Consider the following 13,984-nt stretch of genomic DNA (forward strand, 5'->3'; position numbering starts at 1 on the left):
TTGAGCACAAAATACACTCAGGAAATATTTAAGTTTCTGTAACTAGTTTTCAAGCGATTCCAGTACTGCTTGTTTCTGCCATGCCTCTCAGATTCCAACAACTCTATCATACACACAGCCTCTTATTAAGTTTCACATGAAAATCTTAATAAGTTTTACAGAAAAGATAAGAAAAAAGCCAAGTCTGATGACAGTGCAAGCACAGAGTGCTGTCTTGGTAGAGCACCTCAAAGCAAGGTATCAACACTACTCCTCAATTTTAACATGCTTTGTGTCAAAGATATTCATCTCTAAAAATCTGAATCTAGGCTGACTAGTTACAAAACATAGGGAACTGTCTGTTCAGTTGTGAGGATTTTATACACAGAAGTTATTCTAAAAGATTAGGGATAACTCAAGATCAGATTTAGGCAAATGTGAGTTAGTTTCTGCGGAATAAGAAAAATGCAAAACAGATGGCCCAGTTGTAGAAAAAACTCAAAAGAAAGGCACATGTATTTATGGCTGGGAAGATTAATGAGAAGTCAAATCTACCAAAACTGCCATAAACACTTAAAGATGTCATGTTGTGGCATCATTGAACAAAAGGAAAAAGCCTGTATTCCAAACAGATTGTATTCAAAATTTATTTTTAAATAAAGAAAAAACAAGACAATGATTTTAAATAAACATGGTATATTCTACACATCTGTAGATCAACACAGCTTTACATTAGCCATTTTTAACCTTTAGAAGTTCTGTTGCAGCATCTTCTTCAACATTTGAGATAGTGTTGGTTTCCACTTCATAATCAACCGAACAATACCCAAATGAAACTATTTGCTTAAGTGAAGCTTTATTTTTCATGACCAAAAATGGCTCTAATACAAAAGCACCTGTTAAACAATTATCCCCACCTAATTTTTTTTTTTTAAATGAAGTCTGTTCAGCCTTTTTTTTTGGTTCTGTTCCATTGCCTGCATAGAAATCAGCATAAAGCTAAGTTGCAAGCTAAGCTTCACTTTAGCAGTGCAATGAATGGCATCAAACTTCATGAAACAAAAGATACAAACATTGTCAGCAAAATTCAACTATGTAAAAACAATATGAAAGTCAGAATGTTTTTGTGGGTCACAACTAGACTAGCTTTCAGTGTGCAACCTTCCTCAGGGAAAAGTGCTTTTTTTTTCCCCCCAATTCACATTGAAAGAATGAAGCATGCATCAAAAGCCTTTGTTCATACAGAAATGCCCATTAAAAGAGTTCCATGGTAACATAAGGCAAAAAGATATTAAGATGGATGAAGCATTTTGGCCCAGAGTATGTTTTATGACATACATACACATTACATTTGTGTAGCATATGACAGGTAAGGGATTGGCTCAGTAAGGTAAAAGTGTCCATTTTTATAAATACATGTCATTATTGCTAATATGCTACACATTATCATCCAACTTCTAAAGCTGCTTTGTTGGCATTACTTTTATAATTAGCAGCTCACATTCATGGTGTAAATATGCTATTCCATATGAAGAACAGTAAAGCAGCATAAATACAATTATGAAAACAAAAGGCTTATGCAACATCCCTCCCTAGCTTTGCTGTGGTTTTTTTTTAATTAAAAAGTGTTCAAAGAAAACAAGTCCAGTTCACCACAAATCAGGAAGTCTCACAATGAGGTTGGAAACCAAGCTACGGGGAGCAGGGTGGGGGGCAGGGGGAAAACACGGCATGCATTATAATCTAGTCCTTTTAGTCATACCACTGGAATACAAAAGTCCAATTTAAAAGCTAGACTAACAGTAGAAGGCAAAAAGCCAAGAGTAGACTTAGTTTGATATTTAAATTAAGATTAAAATTTTAATCAGTAACAGCAAACTCACCCGGCCCTTTAGTATATTCACAATATTTACTGCAATTGAATACTTAATTATGACTAGTATAGGTATGTATGTTCACTTTAAAAAGATATTAAATACCTGCATCATGAAATTACATTCTTAAAACATTGTGTAAGAAAATAGCTCATGTGTGAAATGTTTCTGAAATGTATTTCTGCTCCGTTCTACCCCCCACTATGTCACACACACAAACACACACCCCCCACCAAAGCATTCACTCACAGGGGAAAAACAAACACCCCTTAAAAAAGAATGGAAATATTGAAGGGGACCAGCTTGGCTAGTTACAGCACAGTGCTTAACAAGGTTCAAGACAGAACCAGATCAGAGTTGGCCAAAAGATGCCCACAAAACATGCCTGACCAGTAATTCCTTCCAACTCATTCTATCAAACTCAGTCCACTTTTGGTTCATTGCAATGACTGAAGTATTTCATATATACATATAAACACAAGACTCCAGCTTTACTTTAGTTTTTTTTTTGCAAAGCATTTTTACCTTCCCATTCATTTTGTTCTGCAGCAACTACAAGAGGTAGGCATAAAGCATTTAAGAGCTTCTTTCCCAAGGTCCTGTTACTAGCTCAATTTAGTGGGATAAAACAGAAATCAGCTGTACTTATGTGTTTTCACTAGGTACAGCCTTTTACAATCCAGCTGGAAAATAGCTATATGAACCCTGGATTTGCTAGGCTAGCACACCATGGAGTAAGAAGCTGTTCATATCCAGGAGGATACTTTTTTTTTTCTTTTAAAAGTGTTTACTGCAGAGCATTCCCATAGAATGTAGATGTCAGGACCAATTCTCTCCATTTCTATTTGTACATAGGAGCAAAGTACCATTTGGCCAAGACTACAGATGTATTTTCACAGATGCAAGTGCCATGCAAAAATAACTTAAAGAACAGATACCAAAACATAAAAGTAGTAAAACTACTGAAGGTAGATTCTTCTCAAAAGTATTTCTATAAACAATTTATAATACTTTTCTTTCCCCCTTCTCTTTCTGACATTCACAGTTACAAAGCTGTGGCTATACATCAAGAATTTCTTCTGCAGTGCCTCCGCAACGTAATCTGTAGCGTCCCGTTCTCCAGCTAATAGTGGGGTCCCACAAAGCAGACAGGAAAATATATATAGTCATGGATTCTCTGATGAACCAAGCTACTGCATAATCAAGTTTTGAAAAACACAGAGCACCACCCTAGAATGTAAAGAACAAGTATTTAAACGTACTGATTATTCAAAAGGAATTTCACTGATTATTCAAAAGGAATTTCACTGATTATTCAAAAGGAATTTCACTGATTATTCAAAAGGAATTTCACTGATTATTCAAAAGGAATTTCACTGCAATTTAAAATGTGTTACAGATAAACTTATTTTAAAGCTTATTATACGGATTTACATATCAATAGCATATTTTCTTTATAAGCAAGCCAACATTTTGCTGCTCAAGAGATGATTACCCATATTAAAGATGAAGAGATTGGCAGAATGGCCCAGGTGGTTTGAAAGGAGACTTTTATGTAGAGCAAAAGGCAATGAGAAGTGTGACAGTTTCACTGTTTTCTTTTTGAAGCTTTGTAAAACTGCATTCAAGCAAACATTGGGGTTTTGTCACAGACCCCAAGAACAGCAGCATCTAGAAACAACACTCCTGCACATTCACAGAGGACTGAAAATCAAATAAATAAGCCTTTGGCCTATTGCATAGGAAAAGTGGGACTGAAAAAAAGCTTACAGCCTCTCAATATTTTCTGCTCCTTTAAGAATTTCTAGCTACATGCAGAGCTGAAAGTCTAAAAGGCTTCAGGAGAGGAAGAGTAGGCACACTGTTAAAGCTGACCTTCTGGAGTCCTACAGAATCAACACAAGGCCAAGTTTTTTGGTGTTTTTTTTTTTTTATTATTTCCAGTATGTGTTAAGACTACCAAAAGTACTTCTCAGTATGATGAGTACTATTTGAAAAATTTGAGTATCCAAGTAATTATGGATCAGATCTGGATGGAATACAGTCACAGCAAAAAGTAACCTAAATAGGTCCTACAGCATCAGAATAACAAACGCTGTTCTGATTTGTGACATCTTTGTATATTAAAAGTTTGACGCCCAGCTTCTAGTGATGGGAAGATTTTATTTTTAGAAGTAGGCTATAGCTGTCTTGTAACTCCATTATTACAAAAATAGAGTGAAAAGTGTACTTAAGAGTACATATACACCTCAATAAATACAATACAAAGTGAAAACTAAGATAAAGAACAAACCATAAAATCCTACAAAGCTGCTGTTCTTGTACAGTTAAAAAAACCTTAAAATTTCCAGATACGCCTAAGTAGAGCAGACTGGAAATGCTAAGATTAAGGGGACAGATATAAAAACTTCAAAAGCCTAGGGCAGAGGCAGGTGCATATAGAAAACAAAATTACAACTATGCACACTTACTCTTTTTTTGCACTACTATAACTGAAGCTTGAAGACTGAGAAGTAACAAGATTTGATCTGTTATTTCCTTGATTCAAGAGAATTATTTGATGGTTATAATTAGGCTTAGCTTTTTTCTGAAATAAATGGCACTAGTAACTTTAATAATGCCAAAGAAATGAAGCTACATACCTGAACTCCTTTTAGTTGAATGTAGTCAAATATAAACCATGCCAGGCAGTGACACATGAAAAATACCATTATATCCCATCTAAACACATGATGAGCTGCCCAGCCAATAACTAGACTGGCAACAAAGCACTCTGAGATTGGCTCACAAATTATCGTGGCAGGCAACATGTTAATTCTCAGTTTGGCCCACCTAGAAAAGACAAACAAATCAGTTCTGACTATGCATTATTATGTTCTCCTCCCCCACCTCATCAAATGATGAGCCATCATGGTCTTTTCTGACAACATTAGTTTAATCTCACTTAATTTACATCCCCAAATAAAATATTGCAAAAATGCTCCCTTAGCATTTAAGAGGTACTAAGGGGAGGATTTTTTTGGAGTTTTTTTAATATCAGTCATACTTCCATGGAAAGTCAGTGCCTCTCTCCCAACAATAAGAAGCAGCTGTGCATTGGAACTTTAGCATTCTGGACATTAGATCAAATTAACTCGGAAAATTCCCTCTCATTATCAGGTTATCTGCATCAGAAGCGGATGACAGGAATGAGTGGGAAAGGAAGGAAAGATTAGAATTCTACCTGATCATTCTGGATTGAAACTGAGAAATTGAATATGAACCAGAGTTTTGCATTGCAACTTGTGTGGCCATCGCAAATTTCCAGCCCCTGAAAGATTAATTTGTTATTAGAAAAAAGTGCAAATAAGAGATACAAAAAACAATTACAGAACAAACACCCAAGATTTTCATTAGGCTTGAAAAGTTTCTTTGGCATATCTGCCATATTATTACAGCGGGTATACGCAAAAAAATTAGTGTGCTTATCAAGTCTCTTCATTGAAAAAGAGCACATACCTCTTGAATAATACCTAAAACAAGTTCTCAAACTTTTTTCTAAAGGAATTGACAATGATATAGCTTAATTATTTCTAAAAAAACTACCACACAATAGTCTTTTAGCACATCATAAGCATAGTTGTTATATACATGTGAAGCTGACCTGAACACCTATACTTATTAGTATGTACTATGTGTTTAAAACAAAAGATTTAAACTGCACTTAAAGCAATAAGTTTACTTCAGAGTCATCTTACCGGTCAGCTATAGCTTTGGCCATAAAGTAATCTTCAGCAATATATTGTGCAAAAGCTATCAGTCCTCCTGCTTGGTCCAAGACATCCTTTCTCATCAAGCATGACATTCCTGTCACACACTTAAAGCCAGTTAAGTTGGCTGAAATATATGACCTTGGATGTGAAGTTCCAAAATAAACCTGCCAAAACAAGATAAGGCTTTTAAAACTCTACATGTATTTATGTAAGTACTACTCACTGGCAACTTTTTCTCCAACAATGCTTGGAGGAAAAAAGAGAGCTAGACATGGCGAGTTATGACAGTGTCTTTGGAAAGATCTTTACCACCAATCTAAGAAATCTAGCCTACCACCAAATCTGAGAAACCTAGTAGTGATATTGGCTGTGTTTTTATACATCTTTAAGTGGGTTTTAAATCCACATATTAAACTACTGTATTTCCTGTGGTATTTAATTTCTAATTTATTGAGGTTGTTCTCAGGGAATATATATATTAAGAATCCATTAAGGAACTTACTAATCACTATGATTAATATATATTATTTGGTGATAGCGGACAGATATGCTGTCTCCTTCCTCTTGGAAAGATTAACCACATTACTGCATACATGTTTTTATAAACTTACTGTATGGTTGTATAGAAGCAGAATAATTTTGTTTATTTAATGTACTTGCAAACACAAATAGTAAAGAAAAACTCAGATTGTGAGACAGTCTTTTTATAAAATCCAGTAACTTTAACTAGAAGTTACCTATAAAGAGAGAGTGAAAATGAATGCTAGTGCCTCTCACTGCTGTTCTTCCTATTGATGGCCTTCACACTGGTCTTAACTAATATTCATTCAAGAAGAGGCATGCTCATCTTGCAGTATACTGGATCTGGGAGCAAAAAGCTCTGCCAGGAATATAGAAGCATAAGCTGTAATTCTTGCTACTTTAGCACATAGCAGTACTAAGAGCTTTGTGCTATACCTCCTTGCTCTTCTCTTATAAGAGGAAATTCAGACTGTGTCACAAAAGTCACATGAGCTGCGCTGTCTCCACGCAATGAAGGAATACTGAATTTCACTGCACTTTCATCTCTCACATTTCTGCCTTTGACACACATTAGCCAGCCTTGGGGCCAAAATGCCTTATACATGCGAAATTAGAATAAAAGATAGTTGATTAATTTACATGCCTTGAGACACAAGGAACATGCAAGAAAACTCAACCTCTTCGTTCTACAAAAGAGAACTTACTGACAAAAAAAGGGGAGAATAGGACAGAATGAGTGATGTGAAGATGGTGGATAGGAATCAACTGTTCACTTTCTCTTCCAAAACAAGTGTTAGGAGACATGAAATAGCACTATAGAAGAACAAGGGTCAGAGTGAACAAGGTGGTGGTTCCTCTAACAGATAATAGATCTGTGGAACTTCCTGGTAAAGATAGTTATAGATGTTCAAAATCTATATGGACTCAAAGAAAGAACAGAAAAGTTCAAGTAAGAAATCTGTTCTTACTAGAATACTAATATATGGAGTATTAGTAAATATACAAGTCTACTTCCTACTCAGGAAGACTTTCATCTGAAAACTGCAGAAAGCTGAGACAGTATTACAGGAAAACAGGATATAAGCCTTGCTTGTGTTATGCTCTCCTCAAGGGCTCTGCTTATAACCCCTGCTGGAAAAAAGATACTGTGTGAACTTGACTTTGCTCTGATTTGTCATGGCCATTTCTGTGTTCCTTTTCAGATATCAAAATAGAATTAATGGCCCTTTCTGACAAGCACTAGGAAGAGTTCTTCAGTTTTAAAAATTTTCAAAATAAAATCCATCATTATCATCCTATATTCTTTATTGTTGGTATTGTAAACTTAAATATTGACTCCATGTTCAGAGCACCACAATAGAATTTTTGAGCATTTAAAAGTTATCCTAGATAGTCTGAAGTGTGACTGCAGCTAAAAATAAACATTTCTTCACTCAAAAAGTGCAAGAGGCACGATACAACTTTTAGTCAGCAGGGTCCTGCAAAAAAGCCAAACCAACAACATTGCACTCACTTGTTCAAGGGTAGCAGCAAAACCCTGTCTGTCTGCAACATAGGGAAGCCCATGGACCAAGCCTACTTTTTCAGTCATTTGATTGGCCATATCTGTCAGTGTGTCTGGCGTTACTATGTGACAAATGAAAAAAAAGACAGTTCATTGAGCAATTCTGTCATTATCAGACTCCCATATAGAGACACTAATTCTCATTATATTACCAATAACAAGAGCACACATACTTTGATGCACAGTATTTTGGAGGAACGAAGTTTCAGAAAAAATAACAACAGTAATTTTCAATAACAAATACAATGTAAACAGTTTCACTGTTTCTTTTTAAATGGTATTTTCATCTTTAAATAGATATTAAACATTTTTATACTAGGAAAGTATTTTTTCCAGATTTATACTTTCATTTCTACTTTTATTCTCAGTCAAAATAATCCCCTACAACTGCTTGCCTACAGGGGGTAAGAGCAATATAACAGTCAGCACATTACAACACACACCTACCTCTGATTCCACTATCACAAATCCATATGAGATCATATTTGGCAACTTCATAGCCAGGCATTAAGTTGTTAATCTTGGGGTTGATGCCAACCTTCTTGCCACCTAAAAAATACAAACATCATCAAATAATGTATGGGGTTTTTCTCAGAATTCAGACTCAGTACCCAAAATATTTAGAGATACTAACTGAAGAACAGTAAGTATTTACACATCAATTCTTACAGTCCACTTTTATGAAAAGGATTTAAATTTTAATCTTTCTTTCACGTCTGTATTTTACATCTTACTACAGTTATGCAAATAATTATGAAGGAAAAAGTACTCAAATGCTTCCTCAACATGGCAGGGTAACAAGGTTAACATAATTAAAAGGATAATAGAGCTACAAAGTTCATTACTATATTCCGTAAGGTAAATATTCTCTACCTCTTAAGACTGCTGATTATGATCATTATATTCTACAGTAGTTTTAGCAGAAAAATGAAGAAGGGGCAGAATAAAGTCAGACACATTCTTTTGCTTCCAACTGACAGACATGGTCCAGTTTGTTTGATTGCAAAGAAAAAAATTACGTTCTAGTACCTAACCCTAACATCCCTTCCCTCCTCTAATTCAAATGTAAAGTGAAGAAAGAGCCCTACAGTCTAAGCTGATGAAAAAGGATTGTTGCAGGACCTCAAGCTCAAATACAGCCACAACTCCAAGTCACTTCCTGCACATTTAGGTTAGTACCAAGACAGGATTTAAACTGCTGTTTCAGGTTTAGTCAGAAAGAGTTGTGGGGGTTCCATAAATCATTATTCCTAGAGGTTTTTTTGGACTGATGTCACAGATTGCGACTACAAACACTTATTTACCCCAAACTGACAATTAAGCTATAGAACCAACATGGGCTGAACGAGACAGCTATTTATTTTAGAATACTGTATATGGACGTAAAAACATTTTACTGTATAAGACCTAAAAGCGTTTTACAATTAAGTGTCCCACCTTCGAGTTGTACTGCTTACCTATGAACAATCTAGCATCAACATTTGGGTATTTGCCAAGGAGCTTTTTGCACACATCAATAGCTGGATCATCATGATCTTGTACACAGAGTAGCACTTCATACTAGTAAAAACAAAAAGTATACACACACATATATGTATTTACACACACTTAATATCAATATGGTCTAGGGAATAAAGCTTAGTAACATACCAAACTGAAAAAACCTGTTACAGAATTAACAATAAGAACAAAGGGATTGTTTTACAGCTAAATAAGATTTTTTTAATGTACAACCAAGTACTTGTGAAAAAAAGAACCAAGCCTGTATCCCAATACACTCTTGTACCAAGGAACAACAGTCTTGGTATCAGAAGGTTTTCTATTAGGCATGAAGCAAGACATTGTGGTATACAAGGTAAAGTTGGTATTTCCACTTCCATTTTTGTTCACACAGGAATCTTAAATCCAATCTTATTGTCAAGGAAGTTACAGCACACAAAATAAAGGAATGTTATGACTTGACTGCATACCTCTGAACTACACCTTCCTTTCCTTTGTGGATGCATATGCAGAACAGAGTTGGAAGACAACCCACGCACCACTATATGTACACTTCATTGTGTAATAAAGCTGAGCTCAGGAACATGTATATGCGTACTTAATGTACATGTATTTTCCTCATTAATAAAATAACAGCTAAAAATGAACAAGAGGTAACGGAAATCTATAGCTGTTTCAGTGATCAAGCTACATGCTTGTTACACACAAGCTACAGACAGTGGGTGAGAAAATAGCATTTTAAGAATTCACTCAACATTTTGAAACAGCTTTACGAGCTTTGATGGAGCTATCTCTGCTTCTGCACTAACAACAAATTCCTTGGATACTCCTTACTTGATATAACCTTCCTCATTAAGTTAAAGAAATACATTCTTTTAAGAAAAAAGGTACTTTTAAACACAAAAGACCTCAACGACTCTAATTGCATACAGAATATTTTGGAAACTCAAAATCATTAACCACTAAATAGGAGTTGGTAAGACTTGGTCTAGCACTATAAACTATCAAACAAACACATCTCTACCTCTCAGAATGCAAACTCAAAGTCAATTTGCCTAAAGAGCAACCTGTATTCGATTCCTATAATTTCACCTGCATAGAAAACGGAATCTAAAGGGTGAGAGACCTGTCTCATTAAGCAGACAGATCCTCCCACCGCAACAGAAAAATCCTGACAGCAAGACCACCATTGACATTGCCAACTAAAGAAATTAGTTCTTTATTGCTCATTCAATTGAATAGGTAAGAGAACAACTATTTTTGCTAGCAATTAAATAACTAATCTTCAATCCACAGTTGCAATGACTCTTCTATATCCAGATTCTCTAAGAAATTCAACCAGAAATAATGAAAATCTTTGGCATACCAGTACTTGAAAACAGAAAAATTCACAGTAAACAGCCTTTGTATGTGGTAACGAAGTAAAGAACTACAAAATGTATGACTAAAGAAGAAATACAAAGATGCTTATCTACATAAACATTAAAATCACACTCATTTGGACTTAACGTGAATAGAAAGATTTATGCCAAAAATCACGATATGCACAGTAGGTAAAAACTGTTCACTGACAAAATTATTAGATTTAAATCCTGCAGTTTAGAAGCTGCACAAGTGGCTTCTATGCCAGAAAAGATTATTTCACATATGGGGTATCACAGAAGAGTATCAGAGACTCAGCATCACTGCAGGTTAAACTCAGCTTCACTGCAACAAGTTTAAGATTATTCTTTTCTAATAATTTTCCCCTGGACAGCTGACCTTTGAATACCAGGCAACAGTGCTGTTCTAATTTGTGGTGTAATGTCAATCTCTTAAATCAAGTATTTTTGTAGTTATCATACAGATGTGTTTTCAAACAGTTTGGGAATCTTGTTTGTACCATATAATCTGTGCCCCAGTAAACTGAAGCATTCTTATCTCCATTTTCACAGTCCTTGGGAAAAATATGATTGCTGCTATTGTTATCTGAAATTCAGATTGGTGTGGAATGTCAACATTTTAAGATTGCCACCCACATGTATAAATTATCAGAAATATGGGTTAAGACTATCTCTCAAAGCAAGATCCAGCATAACTGTTTTTCTGAATTCTCAAACAAATTGTATTTGCAGTCGAACATTTTAACTGCATAATGTTTTGATGCTTATTATAGTCATAAAATAGTTTAAGATATCGTTGCGGCTTCTTTGCACTGTTTGCAATACTGGCATACACAGCATGCCTCAAAGTATGCTTTAAACTTATCTTAGCCACTCTTAATCTTTATTGCAATTTTTTTTTTTTGAGTCAGAAGGATTCAAATGTTCATGACTGAAACTTTCCAAAAAGCCCCAAGCTTCATTACAGAAAAACTATTCAACTTCTAATAAGTTCCAAATGGTGGGGTTTTTTTTGTTTGTTTTACCCTGCCTACTTACTAGTAAATTTAAAGCTCTCAGTCAGAATACACAAAGGAAGCTTGCTGTACAGCTTACATGTACCTTTGACCTTTTACAACTGAAGTAGTAGTGTCAGAAGCAGTTTCAACAAGAATTGAGAAAAGAGTTTTCATTAAAAATTAATTACAAGTTTTAGAATTCAGGAGATACACAGTAGAAAGTGTAGTCCTTCTTCCATCCACAGAAGCATACACCAAGTAACAATTGATGCAGGAAGCATTTACATATTTCTCCTTTAAGTTGTAAGCTCCTTACAGCAAGGACAGCATCTGACACACTTATCACTTATATTACAAAGTCAAACAGTGTTCAACAGCAAATGTAAGCTTTTATTAACTATTTGTTTCCCAACACCACTAAGTCACTTGGAGACTATCCTACCTACCAACAACCGGTGAGGTACACCACTTCATCTTTAAGTAATTCTTTGTTAGATAAGCCATCAGTAAAAACCACCAGCAAGTTTCACGCTATCAGTTAAGTGTTCCCTTTCAGAGAATTTCTTATAGAGATGTAGTTAATTAGGAGAGTGTCTGGCCCCTCAAATGATCTTTTCTAGATTGAATAGTTTCATACTGCTATAAACACCACAATACAGGAATAAGGACTTAAAAAAATCTTAGTGTAAAGTATTTTGCATCCCTAAGCCTTGGTCATGTTCTTTTACAGAAAGCTTTTTTAAAAGGAGTAAATTTTGTTTGCATCATGTAAAATGGGTAATTATGCATTTGCTGTGGAAGGAAGAACAACCCAAGACATAATCAAGTTGCTTACTTCTAGCCCAAGCTCCTGATATGACTTTTGGAAGCATGGTAGGAAAAAAAAAGACAGACTAAATAGTATACATACTTTTGGATAATCCAGTTCAAAGAAGGTTTCTAAGTTGTTGATCAGGTTAGGATCCACACCTTTTAATGGCTTAAGTAGTGAAACACCAGGAAGTTTGCTATATGGCTGTTTGTCTGTGGCCTTCTTATTGAGGTGGAGGCGTCTGCAAGGAAAAATAACATATACAACCACATAAAGAAAATATGCTAGAGAATTCCATTCAAATTACAGTTAGAACTAAGAAGGCTTGGGAGTTAAAATTCCTGCAAAAAAAATGGTTTTGGTTGTAGAAACAACAGCTGTTTTTATATCTGACAGATGATGTGTCAGAGACAATGCCTAACAAAATGTTAGAATTGTATGTAGATTAAATTCATCCTTATTCAACTTACTAGACATTTCAGATTAATGCATTTCACACTACATATTTTGAACAACAAGAGTACCACTTTTTTCAAACTGCACAGGAGAAAAGATTTTTCTGTCTTCCTCCATAGCATTAAAATTCACAGAATTATAAGAGGATAATCAGAAAAAAGCAACTTACTGTTAAAAAGGCAAAAAAAGAAAAGGGTCAGATGATTTTTCCAGCACTACATTATGCAAAACTTACAGCAAGCTGAAAGCACAGGGGAAACAGTTGATCCTACTCATCAATTTGTTAACAAATATCTCCAAGAAAAGGATAAGGATCAATCAGCTATAGTATAAAAATCCTAGAAATTGGACATCAGGCTGGGACAGAAGCATAGATAAACTGAGAATACAATTCCAAACAGTCACTAGTATTTCAGCAATGAATACACAAAGTAAATTGGCAATCATGTCACAACTCACTAACATGAATGTTAATCCTACACTCCTGTGTAAATGAATGCAAAATCAAATTCTGAAAGCTTGATGGGCCAGTATAGAATCAAGCTTGCGTCAAGTAAATATGTATATAATTTAAGTAACTGGAGAAAAAGTATTTGCTGAAACTTAAAATTTGCAAGTTGGTGTATATACTGCATATTGTAGTTCTCTAACATGCACACTAGTCAGATTGAAAGAATATTTTGTTACAGCATGTACCTAACTATCAATTCTTAACTTAAAAACTTTCACACTTTAAAATTTACAAGATGCTGCCTCAAAAAATACACAAATGGGAATAGGGTTGCTTCATGGATTGCTTCATCTTGGTTAAATGGTAAAAAAAATAATAATCAAGTTCCTAGGAAACGTGCTCCTGAAAAATGTGCCAGACCAAGTGAAATTACTGAACTAATGAAGGAGCTCCATTAAGAGAAGAGATTCCTTTCGTTCTCTAGAGTTATTTTTTCCTGAAATAGGACAGTGACATCACATTTGTTACCTCATCAGTCCCACTCCCAGCACACTTCTTTCAGGCAGGTTTGCAGCAGGACACCAGGGGCATAACACTGTTACAGAAAATAAAAAATGGACTCACTAAAAAAAACAGGAGGACAAAGCAGATGATGTCCTTGTAGTGTTATTGAGTCCAAGCCTGGGCACTGCAGA

General features: G+C 35.1%; 1 protein-coding gene across 3 annotated transcripts in view; it reads right to left on the bottom strand.

Moving 5' to 3' along the window:
• Positions 1–601: 601 nt before the first annotated feature.
• UGCG (UDP-glucose ceramide glucosyltransferase) overlaps positions 602–13,984 on the bottom strand; it is a 29,900-nt gene continuing 16,517 nt past the window's right edge. For 2 of the 3 annotated variants that reach the window (XM_054185451.1, XM_054185450.1), the window contains exons 2-10: positions 13,818–13,884; positions 12,482–12,623; positions 9,149–9,251; positions 8,139–8,240; positions 7,641–7,753; positions 5,591–5,769; positions 5,077–5,163; positions 4,496–4,685; positions 602–3,083 (exon numbers count right to left, since the gene is read on the bottom strand). In XM_054185451.1, coding sequence (XP_054041426.1) covers positions 2,913–3,083; positions 4,496–4,685; positions 5,077–5,163; positions 5,591–5,769; positions 7,641–7,753; positions 8,139–8,240; positions 9,149–9,251; positions 12,482–12,623; positions 13,818–13,822 — 1,092 coding nt within the window. In that variant the 5' untranslated portion in view covers positions 13,823–13,884 and the 3' untranslated portion in view covers positions 602–2,912. The remainder of the gene's footprint in view (positions 3,084–4,495; positions 4,686–5,076; positions 5,164–5,590; positions 5,770–7,640; positions 7,754–8,138; positions 8,241–9,148; positions 9,252–12,481; positions 12,624–13,817; positions 13,885–13,984) is intronic. The other variant, XM_054185449.1, reaches the window with a different exon arrangement.

This window comes from Rissa tridactyla, chromosome Z, assembly GCF_028500815.1.
Source record: "Rissa tridactyla isolate bRisTri1 chromosome Z, bRisTri1.patW.cur.20221130, whole genome shotgun sequence".
In the NCBI taxonomy this organism is placed as follows: Eukaryota; Metazoa; Chordata; class Aves; order Charadriiformes; family Laridae; genus Rissa; species Rissa tridactyla.